The sequence below is a fragment of the Artemia franciscana genome, chromosome 19 (genome assembly GCF_032884065.1).
Source record: "Artemia franciscana chromosome 19, ASM3288406v1, whole genome shotgun sequence".
NCBI classification, from domain to species: Eukaryota; Metazoa; Arthropoda; class Branchiopoda; order Anostraca; family Artemiidae; genus Artemia; species Artemia franciscana.
The window spans coordinates 12020497-12037560 of NC_088881.1; the positions used below are offsets into that span (position 1 = coordinate 12020497).

General features: G+C 34.8%; 1 protein-coding gene across 3 annotated transcripts in view; it reads left to right on the forward strand.

Moving 5' to 3' along the window:
- The window catches only part of LOC136039289 (zinc finger protein basonuclin-1-like), a 166218-nt gene that overhangs the window by 31987 nt on the left and 117167 nt on the right, over positions 1-17064 (forward strand). For all 3 annotated transcript variants that reach the window (XM_065722894.1, XM_065722896.1, XM_065722895.1), the window contains exon 3: positions 12701-12803. In XM_065722894.1, coding sequence (XP_065578966.1) covers positions 12701-12803 — 103 coding nt within the window. The remainder of the gene's footprint in view (positions 1-12700; positions 12804-17064) is intronic.

Here is a 17064-nt window from a genome sequence, read left to right on the forward strand (position 1 = left end):
AAAATTCCCCAATTCACAAATCAAGTTCCTTGGGGAATCGTCACAGAATAACAATAAATCAATTCAAAAACTTTTACAGTAAAAGTGTTTTTCAGATAATACATCGTATATTCATAATTTAAATTAATTAAAAGTTACAATTAAATAACAGTCTAATGGATAATCTAATTTATCGACCAAATTCTTCTTGGTATCAAAAACAAATAGTTACTAGTGAAATAATAAAAGATTATACTCATTATTTTTTATTGCAAAATATTTTTTATAATACATCATATATTCTCTTATTTTTATTAAATCAAAATAAAACAAGTTTTTTCAGCTGAAATAACACTTCAGACGGATATTTTCACAGAGAATGAAAAAAAAGGAATCTAATAAGAATTTTCAACTTTAAAATTATAGAAGCTAATATACTTATGCTCATAAATTAAATAAGTTTACTAATTAGCTTTCGCACCAGCGGATGCAAGGGAACAGGGGGCTCTTGGTCCCCATGATTTTTTTCTGGTGCCCTCTTTCCCTTTTTTTTTCTTTGTTTCACTCTTTTTCAGAATAGATTTGTCAATTTGGTCAATTATTGGCACCTTTGTCACATTGTCTCCCCAAGATTTTGCTCATTGGCACCCTTGTCACATTCCCCCCAAGATTTTGTTCTAGGTCCACCCCTCAGCTCTTGGAATTCCTATCTGGGATATTATCCTATATTTATTATCTTCAAGCCTCTTGTTTGCTGTCATGTCAGCTGATGACCATTTTAAAAGCACCAAAACTAAGATAATTATATGGGAATTTAAGAAGCATCCAAAACCTCAGGAGATTCCGGGCAGAGTGGGGTAGAGACCCCCATACACTCCTTATACACATCCGCTATTTGATTTGTCACAAGATCGTAGGAATAAATATGTTTTAGATTTCACTCCTTGTATTCCAACCAACACGACACAAGTCTCTGCTGAGCCAACGTGAACCTCTTAAACTTTCTAGTTTCTAAAAATTATTTCTTTGGTCAGGGTAGTCTCTCACTCACGAAAGTTGGAGGTTGTCTTTATTGATAAAACTAGAGAAAATTTAGCAGACACATATGTATTTTCTCCCTCTTCCTAGGTTTCAGGACCCTGATATCCCTGCTCATACGTCGTAATAGTGTTCACCCTAGTGAACACTGTTGTGGAACTTGCCCCATAATGCACTGAATTTGTTTGTATTTTAATTCAACTGACTACTCAAAAGACCTTGTTTCTGTAATTTCAGTGTTGTTTTAGGTGACCTTATCTCCTAGGCATTTTAGGACGAAACCGTACTTTCAGGAGACAAACTGATGCAAGTGCATCTCAACCTCGTATCATGAAGGAAAAAGTGGGCTTATATAATATAATTATAATATCTAAGATAGATATTTATTGCGAAAAAACAAAGGAATATGGCAAATTGCTATACTATAGAAATACAAAATACTATACTATACTATATAAAATACCATGGCTGTGTCTGGAAGGGGAGTGGGGGCTATGACACGAGCCCCCCCCCCCCCTCACAGCACCGACAATGTTTGTTACCGTCTCAAAAACGTAACAAAAATAGATATAAACAAATTTTTGATGCGTTTTTAAAGTTTTTTCTCTAGTCCCCTTCCCAATAATAAAAATCATGGATACGGCCCTGTAAAATGCTATATCATATCTCTTAAGACACTATGCAAAGAAAGCCACTTCGGACAGAATCAGCAATGAATTAAGGACATACGGAAAATGTTTTGTTGCTCATTTGTACGCTTGATCAAGATGGTAAAGTCAGGGGCGTAGCTACAGAATTTTTATTGGAGGGGGCAAGGGGGGGGGGTACTGTTGAAGTAGGTGCTATTCAAGCGCCTATGATTTAACAAACTCGTTACTTGGTGAATTTAAAAATGTTCGCAAAACATTATAAACAATAAACACATTAAACAATCATAAATAAAATTGCTGGTGCTTGGCTTTTACTAAAATTAAATTTAAAAAGCAAGTTTCTTCAACTGAAATTAAGGAGCAACAATGAAACTTAAAACAAACAGAAATTATTACGTATGTGAAGAAGGTTGCTCCCTCCTCAACACCTCACTCTTTACGCTAAAGTTGTTTAGTACTTTTAAGAAAGTGTCTCATTGTTCTACTTAAATGGCCCCTGTGCTTCAGGAGTCATTCTTAAGGAATTGGGACAAAATTCAAACTTTAGCGTTAACAAAGAACTTGTTTCTAACTTCAGTTGAAAAAGCTTGTTTTTATTTATTTAATTTCTGATCTTTTTTAAAATGCCAGGAAATCTGGCCCCACCTCCACAGAAAAACACCCTCCCCAATGGAATATCCTTTAGACAATTGAATCCCGGAGAAACTTTACAACTGACAATTACTGTTAACAACTCCGCGCGTAAAATTGAGACGGAAAAGAGAAAGCAAGACACATAAGAATAATTTTGTTTAAGAATTCTGGCAAATTTCCCCAGTGTATAATTTCTCCTGACAAGTTCACTCCCTGGAAACCTCCCTCCCCATGGAAAATTCCTTCGTAGAAAAACACTCAGCAGAAAATTTGTCCCCCCCCCCGAAAATGTACACATACATCCCAATAACAAATACTATGCGTAAACAATGGGCAAATCTCATAACTTAAAGACCTTTTCCTGTGGCTGTGGAGGGGTCATGTTATACCCAAAGGCATAGTTATTGGGTCTTTCAACTATGATAAACAAAAAATCTATCTAAAAATTTTGATTGGACGATTTTGGGGAAAATGGTGCAGGGGAGGGGTCTAGTTGCCCTCTAATTTTTTGGTTACTTAAAGGGGCACTATAACTTTTGATTTTTGGCTGAATGAGCACTTTCTCGATATTCTAGGACCACTGGGCCGATACGATCACCCCTGGAAAAAAAATAAACACGCATACGTGATCTTTATTCTGGGAAAAAATAAAAAAAATTCCACATCTTTGTAGATAGGAGCTTGAAACCTATATAGTAGGTTTCTCTGATATACTGAATTTGATGGTGTGATTTTCATTAAGATAACTTGAGTCTTAGGGGGGTTTTCCCCCTTTTTTTTTGAAAATCAGGTAAATTTTCTCAGGCTCGTAACCTTTGATGGGTAAGACCAAACTCAATGAAATTTATATATTTGAAATCAGCATAAAAAATCAAATTCTTTTGATATATCTATTGTTATCGATATTCCGTTGTTTTGGTTACTATTAAGCCGGGTCGCTCCTTACCTACAGTTCGTTTCCACGAACTGTTCGATTTGTCAGCAATGTGCTGCTGGAGACTACAGTAGTATAGCATAAACAGGCTTTCTGGTGGGCGAAGGGGAATATCGTACACACTTGGCTTTTTTCAGCCAGATTTACCACTTATGCTGCAGTACATATCCACCCTCCACTTCTCCCAACCCTCTCCCAGCACAGGATGCTCAATTTAAAAATTGAACCCCGCTCTATTCTAATAGCCCGGAGTATCGTGCTATTCATTTGCTCACAATTTTGAATGGATTTTGACTCTGTAATATTTATTTTGTTGTACTAAACTTTTAATATAGGCTACGTGATTTATTGGAACATTATTCATGATTTTCTATTAAAATGTTTTTTTTGTGGGTTCACCGATGTTTATTAAGTAATAGCATTGATTTCAGCCGGGCACATAAAGCCGAAACAAAAACCAAAGGCAGCACACCACAGACTGTGTAACATATTGTGACAAATTCCCCACAAAAATTCTATAAAAATTACTCAAAAGTTTTTCTTGTGTATATCAGGGTATGGGCGGTATACATTTCTGGATGGGGGGGGGGGGCTACACTGAATATTGTTTTTATGTCTATAATTCCTTTCACAAGCAAAGCTCAGACTCCTAGTGCTGCATGATAAAACTGAAAACAATAGAAAAAGAGAATGGGTTGATACCGATTATACGAGCACATACAATTTGTAAATTGTAAGAGAAATATATATTTATTTTGTTTAAATTCACTTTATTCTTTTCTCAGCAGACATTTCGTACAGCTTGCTGATGCCGAGGTAAAGGTCCCACAAACAGCGGAGACGTTGTGTGAAATACAACTAATTTCATTCATAATTCTTAGCACATTTATGTCAATATTTTTTGAGCTGGTTGAAGGAAATATTTAGAAAAGTGAAAATAGCTGAAAAAAAAATAAAAAAAAGTGAAAAAGTGGAAATATTTAGAAAAGTGAAGTCAGTATGGTGTTATACACATAGGCGGTTCTACATTTATGGGTTTGTGTGTGAACCTGAAACATAGGGAATAGGATGGTATCAGCGCTTATTAGGCATGACAAATAAGAGAACCAGAATTTCAATTAAATTCTTGATATAAAAAGTAAAACAATTAAATGATTCCTGGAGCGGACTCTACTCTACCAAATTCTATGATTAAACTGCAACTGATTTGACCTGTCTAGTTACAGTACAAATGCCAATATAAAAAGCATTAAGTTTTATTTTTTTTTATGATTTATTTTTCATTCAGGAAATTATATTCACTGTATATCTACCGTCTTATTCTTCAATGATTCCATTTCTGTTTTATTTGCAGATGTAGAGGGTGTATTCATTTCAACTTACGGAAGTTTTGAAACTAGAGAACCTAAGCTTGAAGTGATAGATTTTAGGAAGTAAAAGCACCTGAAATATCAGGGGAAAAATGACCTTTCAAATGTTGTGAACAGGCTCACATTTTCACTTGATGAGTTTCAAAGGCAGTATATTCGGAAAAATATTAATGTGAAATATATTATGAAGTGTAATGAACCCCTATTTTTCCCATTTTTTCTTATGTTAAAAACGAGTATGGATTAAAACAATCATCTGCTCAAAATAGAGAGCAAATTTGCTTAATAAATTGTGTTTTTTTCCAAATTATTAGGGGGCAACACCCCCTCCCTACTGAGCTGATCTCCTTTTAAGTTAGCTTTCTACAGCACCTTTTGGGTGCTTTCCTGAAGTATTTTCCTTTTTAAGGTAGAATCTAGATTTTCTTTAACAAAAGAATTAAATTTTTACATTTTGACGTAACATTACTAATTTTCAAAGTAAAGCTGCTCGTTTTTTAGTTGAAGCCAGACTGCAACTTCCGATTTTCATAGTAAAATTTCGAATTTTGTGATCTTTCTATTAGTTTTATTGTTTTACTAAATTTGTAACACATGTGTTTTCAACTGAGACTTCAACTTATCTACAAATTGTTAGTAAAATTAAAATATCCTGAAACTCCAACGTGAGATCATTTTATAAGTAAAATCACTGTAAAATTTTACGATGTATTAATTAAAATTCATTAATTATTTGTGCTATCTTAATGTTGCACAATCATAAATCCTCTTAGTGACATGTTCTAGCTGCTATTTCGTAGCTTGAAGGCTTTTTAGGGGCTTTCAGTTTGCACTTCTGAGATTTGTCAACAAGCACATACATAAAGATTCAATTCAAGGGGGAGAGGGCATAGTTAAACAAATACTTCCAAAAAATACAAATTACGTTGAAATTTTAAAGAAATTTTAGAACAAATCATTCAAATCTCAAGATGCTCGATTCTTCGAACTTTAATTATATCATATTAGCAACTAATGATAGAAGAATTAGCCTCAAGTTTCAGACTACCTAATATCCTAACATAACCCTTTTCTAACCCTTTGTGTCTGCTCCACCTTGAAAAAAACTTCTCTCGACTTTCTCCTTATTTATTTAGATCCCTGTATCACCTATTAGCAGCTGTATTTGTGAGTGTGAGAGAGAACTTTCTCTGTTATTCTAGAGATCCCTCAATATTTGCTGTAAAATTGATTTCCGGGAAAATGAAAACTAAACCACTACTTGTTACTCGGATTAGTGACAATTAAATTGACAGTGTTGACAGCCAAAGCATGTTTTCTGTGTCACTACTGTCTCAAAGGGACCATTTCAACTGTGCGTGACACTCCCTCTATTGTGACAAGCTCTAGTCTAGTTGTGACATGTGAACGTACAAATATATAATATGGAGAAGAATACACTATTTTTCAGAAATAGAGAATTTCAATAGAGTGAACAAGAGCAATCTAAGAACTATTCATTTTATATTTTACTGTATCACCAGCTAATGATGATCAGGCACGTACAAAAAATGGAGAAGGGTAGGGAGGGAGAATTCAAGGTATTTTGAAAAAATCACCGAAAATGAGTGCACTATATAGAAAATATAAGAACTAACAGAAAAATCATAAAATTTTGACACCTCGGGGTAGGGGGCACGCAACCGATGGCCCTTCTTCCGTGAGTACATGTCTGATCACAACCATTGAGATTAATCGTCAAAATGATTCTGTTTATGCTATATTTAGGTTTAGTCTATTCTATTATCTTAAGAATAGCTGAATTGATTCAAAGGTTTTGTGTGACATTTTCGGAAAACTTGGGCTTAATTTATGTTTCGCAAAACTAAGGAAGCTCTATTAATTGACTCACTTCATATTTTACTTTTTTTATTTCATTTAAATTTTTCACTCTCAGGAGGTTCAGTTTTACCAATATTCTCTTTTTTTCACTCATAGAAATAGTGGGGGAAATGACATCCTAGTTTTTTATCGCATCTTACTAACAGTCAGAACGCCCAAAACGCATTTTTCTATTTTCTCCTTTATCACGCAAAATATGCAATATTTCTACATTGCAGAAAGTCAGCACCGTTTCTTTAAGTGTAAATATCTAGTACTTGTGTATTATACGCCACTCACTCAAGTGCTTGATTTAATTAGAACCTGTTGTTTTTGACGCTCAATCCTATTAAAACAACACAAAATAGGATGAAAACATGATACTTAAGAAACAAATTTGGCCTGTAGATTGACACATTAGGGGGGAGGTAAAGTATTGCAGGTCTTTTTGCAAGATGTCTTAGTACAATTATTCTGCATATTATGAAGTAAGAATTGTTTTCTAAATTTTAACTTCCAAATACCCCCCCCTGGAATGTGCAAATATATGGCCCAAACTATATATTTCCCATCTACTTTGTCAATTGTGTTTATCTTGTTTGACGCTAAACTGAAAGAAACTAACGAAAAAACCGGTTTGTTCTCCAGTTCTAGACAACGTAAACTTGAGTGAGTGTAGTATATTACGCAAGTACCCAAAATCTTAATCAAGTTAATAACCATACAATTAACCATGACTAAAATTGACTTTGACCAAAAAGTAAGAAAAGTCTGAGCACCAACGCATGCGTACATCTGACACCCTGCATTACTCGCCAATTCCAAAACCAAATAAAACTCGTTTCTTAAGTCATTTTAAAACCAATCAATGTCTTGGCTATCTTCAAGACAATCCAAGGTTTCAAATAAAAACAGCAGCTAAACATAAACTAAATGAATGACTTGGATCCACAATACCAACAATCATTTGGCATCTTCTTCTTTTTTTCGTCGTTGTCATGAACTAATTTAGCTGTAATTACCTGTTTGGATATGTCCATAAAATGACCAGGATATTGTGGCTTTAACAAAGTTCCATAAACGCACAAAGTCTCAGTCTCAGAAACAGTTAACGTAAAGGTTGTTAGAGACTTTATAATCTATGGAAGCTTGGAATCGACTTTACCATCTGAGAGAGGATCAAACATGCACAGAATGGGAACCTCCAGTTGAGGCCCTTGACGTCACACAGTTTTGTGACTACTTCTTAATTCTTTCTATATGCAATTATTCAGTTGTTTCAGCTATTTTACGTCCATCACCACCCCCTCTCCCCCCCAAAAAAAGAAGAAATCTATGTATCTGATAAAATTCAGAGAATAAAACGAGTAAATGACTAGACCATCGAAGATAAGGAAAAAATGCAAAATATCTTAGCAATATCGTATGCCTGGCAATTTTTCTTTTAAATTTCTTGATGTAGAAAAATTGTCTTACACAACTGTCTTTTTCTGCTTGTTATGTACTTTTAGACTTGTATATTAGATATAAAAACAAAAAAGTTAAGACATACACTTTAACATTGATGTATATCTCCCTTTCTGTTTGGTGTCATACTTTACACGGCCGTAATTTATTTTAGGACGTATATGTTTCTTTATTTCGACAAGAAAAAACTTTAGAATCTATAATAAATTCCAAGCCTTGGAATTGTGGAAACTCCCTATGGATCTTCTTTTCATGAAATGCTAATTTCCGCTGCTTTTCAATTATGATTGAAGCTGGAGCGTATCTTTTCTGTCGCTACTACACATGGTTTAAGAAATGCAAATTAAACAGCACTGGAAACTTGGCAATCCCTTTTCGAAATCCTCCCGGAGGCCGTGTAAAGTTCGAGAGCCTCAATATTAAGGGTTCGGCTTTAGGAAACACTTTGCCACTTGGGCAACGAAAATTAGCTTATAAACCATGCCTCTCTGGGGGAAGTTATTCTCATGTATATTGGAACGAATGGGGTACAGAGAACGGGAACAAGTTTTCTTTTTAAATTTAAATTTTGTAAAAGTGCAAACGTGGTGACAGTTGAACAGATAAAGATGTCAGTAAAAAAGCCAAATAAGCAGTTGGAATGTAGACATAAATAGTCCGAGTTTAATATAAAATATGCTAAATAGGTTATAAATAAACGTTCGTGAGTGTCAGCAATAAAACTCGGAACGGGTCGCTTACTCAGAGAACGTCAGCTTCTTGATTTCCTTTTGCAAGTTAGTTGTCAAAAAACTGATAAATTCGTGCGATTGCTTGTCTGCTCCTTTTGTTTACAGTAGATTAGAAGGGCCATGGTTTGACATCATTCTGTTGATTATGAAATTGTGAACAAATAAGACGTCTGGTATGAACTGAAAACTGAAAAGCATTTTTTCACCTTTTTGAATTAGTCTTCGTGAAAACAGTAACTGGCAGAGTCGCGAAGAGAGACTAATATTAAAGGATGCATAATCTGATTATTTTAATAGCAATTGAGCCAGGAGGTTACGTTACAACTGAGCCAGAAATTAAGGGGGCCAGAATTTCTTTTAGTGGATTAAGTCCAAATATATGGATACTTTCTCAATTTGTTTTTTGCTCAGACACGTCCAATTCACTGGGAGGATCAGACAAACTGGGAGGGGCGTACGCAGCTGTGTTAGCTTCAGGTAACATGCTTCTGGTAGTCGACATTCTAGGAGCACTAGGTCGATACGATCACCCCTGGAAAAAAAACAACAACAAATAAACACGCATCCGTGATCTGTCTTCTGGCAAAAATGCAAAATTCCACATTTTTGTTGATAGGAGCTGGAAACTTCTATGGTAGGGTTCTCTGATACGCTGAATCTGATGATGTGATTTTTGTTAAGATTCTACGACTTTTAGGGGGTGTTTTCCCCTATTTTCTAAAATAAGGCGAATTTTCTCAGGCTTGTAACTTTTAATGAGTAAGACTAAACATGCAGAAACTTATATACTTAAAATCAGCATAAAAATAAAGTTCTTTTGATGTAACTAGTGGTATAAAAATTATATTTGTTAGAGTTTCGGTTACTATTAGAGTTCGGCTGCTCCTTACTACAATTCGTTATTACCAACTGATTGATAAGCTTTGTTTTAAAATTCTATATAAAAAAAAACTTTAGCGTAAAGAGCGAGGTCTTGAGGAGGAGGCAAACCCTTTTATATACGTAATAATTTCTCTTCGTTTTAAGTTTTGATGTTGCTCCTTTCTTTCAGTTGAAAAACTGTTTTTTTTTTATTTAATTACTGATCGTTTTTAAATAATGTCGGGAAATCAGGTTATCTCTCCATGAATAATTCCGGTACTTGTGTATTATACACCACTCACTCAAGTTTACGATGTCTAAAACTCGAAAAAAAAATGGTTTCTTCGTTAGTTTCTTTGTTCCTTTAGAAACAAATTTAGGCTATATATTTGCACATTATGAGGGGGGTTAAAGTATAGCGGGTTTGCATGCGAAATGTGTTAGGTCCAATTACTCTGCATATTATGAATTAAGGATTGTTTTCTGACTCCAAACTGACCTCTCCCCCCCCCTATGTGCCAATATATAACCCAAACTATATATTTCCCGTCTATTCTGTCACTTGTCCTTGTCTTGTCTCGCCCTAAGCTGAGAGAAACTAACGAAGAAACCGGTTTGTTTTCGAGTTACACAGCGTAAACTTGAGTGAGTGTCGTACAATGCACAAGTACCAAAATTCCTTCCCCTACGAAAAATAAAAAAAAACAATCTCAAATAAAATTCTCAAAATTGGAAAGATTCATTTTCCATGGGGGAGGGGGTATTTTTAGGGATCTTATATTTTCCGAAGGGAGGGGGTGAACGCCTAGAACCCCTTGCAAGTGCGTTTGGGATTTCTGGTATGCTTACTTGTATGCTCGAATACATAATATATTTTTAATTTTATTTTAGTTTGTACTAAGTCAAATTGGCTTCTGCAAAAAAAGAGAAAAAAAGTTCAATGGTCGGTGGCTCAAACGTTTGTCTTTTGTTTGTTTTTTTTGCCAATTTTGATATGAATGCACATGCTGTGTGGAGATATCCTTGAAAATGAATAATTTTCTTTTACGTCAATCCCCATTTTTGGGAATGTCCTTACGAATACGTCTAGGATTTTCGTTATGTTTTCTTGTATGTTTGACTATAGTGTGTTTTTTTTATTTTATTTTAGTATTTCATAAGTCAAATTGGCTTATGTAAAAAAAATTCAATGGTTGGTGGATCTAACAGTTTATTTACACTTTGATATAGATTCACATGTTGTGTGAGGATATCCTTGAAAATGATTTTTTTTTAATTTAATCCACTTTTTTGGAATATCCTTGCAAATGTGTCTACGACTTGCTTATGTTTGCTTTTATATTCGAATCTACAGTATGTTTTTTATTTTATTTAAGTATTTGCCATTTCAAATTGGGTTCTACAAAAAAAGCAAAAATTCAGTGGTCGGTGGCTCAAACATTTTTTCCTCCACTCTTGATATAAATTCACATCTTACATGGGGATGTCCTTGAAAATGAACAGTATGTACTAAGTCAAATTGGCTTGTGTAAAAAAAAAAGTCGAATGGTCGGTGACTCAAACATTTTCTTTACCGTTTTTTTATATTAATTCACATTTTGGGCGGGAATGTCCTTGAAAATAAATTCCCAATTAATTAAGGCCTTTGATGGCAAAATCTAACGAATATAAAATGAGCTGGATGAGATTAGCTTCTGCAAGGCTCACTTATGTTGACGATTCTGGCTAGGGAATAAACACCAAAAGAGCACAAGTAAGTGTAATTCAGTCTTTTCTGCATTTGTAATAACAGTCTTTAGTCAATGACATGTATAATTGAGATACTGCAATGTTGCTTTCAAAATCTAGGGGAGTCTTAATAAACTTTGGAATCCCAATGGATTAGGTCCATTGTCTGTTATTGATCAAGGAATAGGAAAACAGTGTCATGACATTTCGTACCCATATTCTCTCTCCCATTAATTGCCATAGCTAGTTACTACACTTAGAGGCTCCATTGTCATATCTAGATTAGCCAAAGTCCAGCAGTAATGGGATGTGATTCTCAATCCATTGTCAAACCGCGATCTAGATCCTGGGAGCGTCCAAGTGCTTGTGACGGGGACCTTTGATGAATTTTTCCTAAGCGTTGATGATCTTAGGACAACATTATCACTTAGATGAACGGATGTCGTACGCCTTTATGTGCTCGATGAAGTCTTTACGAAGTGATGAAGCGATAAGAAAAAGGCAATCACGGGAATTTCCTTAGATGAATCGAGGAAACACAGTTCATTGAACAACATGTCTTCCTGAGTACTTTTGCTATCGTGATAAATTGTGATGAGAAGGGGTAATTAAAGAGATGGACAAATGCTTCCTTTTAATCAATATAAAAGTCTAAAAGGCTCCCAGGGTTAAAAAATTACAGTATAGTCACAAAAGAAGATGATGAACGGGTTGTTTAGAAATCCATCAAAAATAATTTCTGTGGGAAAGTATTTCAATCTTAGAGAAACCAAACCACTGATGCACGGTCATGAACAACCAAAGGAAAATTTTGTAGGCTGATAATTGGGATAAAACAATGAAATTAACAAGTATTTTAATGGTTTACAATCGGTAATTATAATAGTACTGGCATTCCAATTAATAAAAAGCTGGGAGACGTCATTAATTTTCGTTCAGAGGGGACAAAATGAGTAAATTTTCTTAGGAAGGGGCTAAGACCAGTGGAAGCAATATTTCTTCCCCGTTTTTTAGGTCAAATTCACTTTTTGCCCATATCTTATTTTGTGACAGAACTCTTGCTGGAGATTCATACCTATTAAGTTACTTGGTATAAACCTTATTAATTCTCTGTTTTAATTTCCATTTTCCTTAGCTTAAGTTCAGTCTCTCCTTTGTTTTAGAGAGAACTAAAAATTCCCGGTATGACATGTTTCTATTAGCAATACATTTATGTCACAGAACTCTTACTGGGAGTTCACCCTTATCAAGTCACTTGGTATAAACCTTATTCATTCTCTCTTTTAATTTCTCCTTTCCTTAGCTTAAGATCCATCTTTCCTTTGTTTTACAGAGAACTAAAAATGCATGATATGACTTGTTTCTATTGGCAACACATTTATGACCTTTTTTATGGGAAGTGTAATTACATGCTTTTTTCTATATTATTAACACATCCTTATATGTCAGGCAATATTATGTGGTACAAATAAATGCAGCTGCGGGGGATTCAAGCCACGACAGTCAGAACAACGTGTGTGCGAAGGCTGTGGACACACCTGGGCAGAACATGGTGAGCCATTTCTCTTATTTCTTTTATAAGGATAAAATCAACACCTGAATACCTGTTGTGTCGCAATTTTTGTTTTACATTTATCATAATTATATTGCCAAATTACTAACGTTGTTTTTTTTTATAAATGATTTAAAAATATAAATATGACGGTTATGATTTTTAATTAAGGGTTTCTATGCTTTATTTAGTATATTTTTTTCTATATATTTTGTCTTCGTTTTATTTATAAAAGCAAAAGTAGTATAAACTAGAGAATGCTTTAGTCTTAAGCTGTTTTTTTTATCAGAACTTTATTTAAGGAGAGGTTTGTAGGGGTAAGTTCTAGGGGCGTCGTTCTGGAGGGGCAAGGGGGTTAGTTGCCCTCCGACGATTTCAAGAAAAAAATTTATATAGCAAAACATGCCCCTTGATTGTCTAGGTATGAACCCTTCTTCCATCCCCCCCAATAAAAATGCTTGAGCTACGTGCCTTTTGAACTGTCCCCCATAATTCTTGCTGTGGTAAATTAAGTGCTAAGTGCCCAATTCAAGGAAGGGGTAGGGAAATTTCCCTCTCCAAATTTTTAAGAATACTTCACTGATTGTACATTCACTAAAAGACACCAAACAAAACATTACTTATCTCCATACATTTTGTGAATTAGTGCCACTATTATCTGAAAAAAAGGAACGTGTTAACAAAGTGGAGTTTCACGACAGGATAGTGAACTGACTAATTCATACAAAATAACCAGTATTGAGTCGATTGTTCAAGTCTTGTGTGCGTACTGCGTATGGACCAATTTTTACTAAGTATTTTCACGGATAAACACCCATTACTCTGAAAAGCAGTAGTGATTTCTCCCCCAATCATCACTATTAATTAACAGAACTAGTGAAACATCTATAGAGTATAGATGACTCTATAGCCAATGCATCCGATTTGGCAATTTTGGATTTTGACTTATTTAATAAAAGCAACAAAAAGGGTATTCTCCAATGAAAATAACAAAGCATTGTGTTTTTCTGAATCTAGGGGGACGCAAAAAACCTAGAGGGGAAAATCCTCACCCAAAATGGAGCTGTGTACAGCTTGGAAAGTACTGTTTTATCCTACTGGTGTTTAGGAAGCATTCAAAATTTGAAAGATCGACGGAAAACGTTCGGTATTTTTTTCCTACTCCTAAATTTGCTTTAGATTGTGATCCATATTTAATCTGCGAAAAATACCGTTCAATCGGTGACTATGGCTAATTAGAAACGTACAAAGGGGCCTGGCTCTGTCCTGAAATCCTAAGTTCCCCTATTTTCTTGGCGTTTCTTATTCAAATTATCAAATAAAATTTGTTTTTATTTTTATTAATTTCCAAACTGAAGAATATCCCCGCGTTTCCCGACCCGTTCCCCATCTCAGATACAGACCCTTAACGTATTTTTTCACTGTACTTTCACATAGCTGCAAAACCCAAAAATTTTTGCTTGAAGCTGTTATTTTTTAGGACACCCCCCCCCAGCCCAACTTCACTTCCGGTCATGTTTTCGTTGATAGTTACTTCGGAAGCTTATGATTACAAAGTCTAAACTTTTTAACTTTGCATGGAAGGAATTTACAATTGTATTGATCAAACTGTAGTGGCCAAATTCTTTGTCAGTAAATCATTCATCTCGAAATATCCAAGATCAAACAAGAATTCTAGGCAGGGCATAAATATTCTGATGGGTATTGCGACAATCTATGTGTCACTGTCATCTTAACCAATAGTTAAGTCACTTACTCTAAATCCAGGATCCTGATTGGTGGGTAGCAACAGCATAAGAACGTGTCATCAAGATTGTGACGGGTTTTTGAATTCTCAAGTGGCTTTGTCGGCTAGTACGTGCATTAAATTAAGTCAACGATAAAAACTCGAATTGCCGTCATACTGATATGGAATTGTCCATTAATTCACGGAAATCATGAAAACTGATGAAAAATGAGTTTTTTCCCTCAAGTATTTTGTTTGAAACTAAAATTTCAAAAATTAGAGAATCTGGAAGAAAAATAAAGGTTTATATGGATATGGGAAATAACTGTAGGGAGAGGAAGAAGGGTGTACCTGGATTTTATTTATTCTTGGCAGTGGCGTAGCTAGTGGGACAAGGGGGACGGCTGTCACCGTGTGCAGCCTCTGAAGGGGTGCTAAACTGGTATTTTTGTTTTCTCATCAATGCTATGATCTTCTAGGGGATACTGCTGGGGGGAGGGGGCACAAGATATTTTCACTCCTTGATTTGGAAATATACTAATATTTATATTTTAATTGAACATAACTTTTTTTGGAATTTTCATCGAAAAATACCTTTTTTTGGCGTTTCCATTCAAAAGTGAAAAATATCCCCTCTAGATTTTGAAAAATACATTTGCCCCCCCCCACTACAATTTTAGTGAAATGATGCCACTAGATGAACTCCTCCCTCCTGTTCCAAAAAACTCGAGAGATGCCTCGGACAAGCTGTTGTTCCAATAAGAACTATTACTACTTCTCGTCATTGAATACTTCTTGGCCCCCTACTAGGTTTTTGTTAAATATCCTTACGTTATACAAAAGCATTACCCAACAGGCAATTTATAGAACAGAAGAAGAACATAGTGAAACTGGAAGAAAAACAGAAATTTGGGAATTTCCTCACAGTCTGTATTCGGGTATGGGAAATGGTCGCTCTGAGAGGAATAAGGAGCAGCTTTCCCTTGCAGAATAAAACAGTGCCACTATATAAACTAAAAGTGCCACAATGGATTTTGCTTTGCCATGATAAAATTGTATCACTGTGGTAAGCTCTGAAGAACTTGAAATTTGTTCACTGCGTAAAAAAAAAATTAATTTCGAGAGGAGAGGGGGTGGGGGCAACAAAGCAAAAATACGAATAATGCAGAGCATACCAAATTTATATGGAAATATTTACAAAGCTCGGGATTGCAGTTACAGAAATGGGTTCACTACACTTTATGAAGTTTATAGTTTATACTATTAAGTATTCACAGTAGATTAGCTCCAGAATTTTTTTTTTTTGGGGGGGGGGACAAGAGAGGTCCATATCTGGATAGTCAATGGGAATGTGATATATAATAGTTATTTTCTCCAAATTATTGGGGGCGGTGCAACTTCCCCCTCCGTCCGAAACGACGTCCTTGAGTTTTCATGTAACTGGTTGTTCCTCCTGTAGTTGGATTGTCTTTCTGAACCCGAGTAAGCTCGTTCGAGTCATCAGGATATCGAAAAATCAATCGAGATGTGTTCTTATATCTCTCAAATTTCCGACGTAGATAACTTCGAAGACCACACTGCCTTTCCATGACGAAAGTAAAACAGTTCAAAATAGGGATGAGACCTTTTTATTGACAGTGAATAGATATAAAATTATTTAACTGGAATTTCGAACACATATACAGTGTTGGAAATATCCAGTTAAATAATTTTATATCTATTCACTGTCAATAAAAAGGTTTCATCTCTATTTTAAACTGTTTTACTTTCTCCGATTTCCATCATAGAATGCAATAAATTAAGAGGTTTCCAAGATAACGTTCATTTATTTCTCTTACTTTCTTAAAATTTGGATGATGGTGCTGATGATAAAATAATTAAAAATTCTAATTTTAAAATTATTAGAGATTCTACTTCTTAACTTGGACTCGGAAGTTCAAGCGTAATATTTGAAACTAATGTATATAGGTTGATACAGGCAGTTTAAAAAAAGTCATTTCTATATCTACCTCTGTTTTTAATTTGAAACAAAATATTTTTTGCAAACAAAATTAATTCATATTTTGGATTATTTTTAATATAAATGTTATGCCTTAAATTTGGTATTCCCTTTTTACCTCTTATTTGGTTGTAAAGACTTCTCCTGTAATGTTCGTAACAAAAACGAAGCGCCAATATCAAATGACTTAAGTCTATACTTTATCTCCCGGAAAAATTCTAACCCTGTGTGTTAACGAGGCACTGGCACTTTCCAAAAACGTGTACACCCCTTGGCACGGGGAGAAGACGAGTGGCAAAGTTGTCCCAAAAGTGGTATTGTAAGATGGACACTAGACCACAGAGAGTGGGCTCAGGTGGCTCACAGGACTTCTTATTGTCTCAGTCTCTGTTAAAAGACTGAAGAATATTCCACTCTATGAAAAAGACCACTGGTTTTTAAATACACACACAGACACACACACACACATATATATATATATATATATATATATATATATATATATATATATATATATATATATATATATATATATA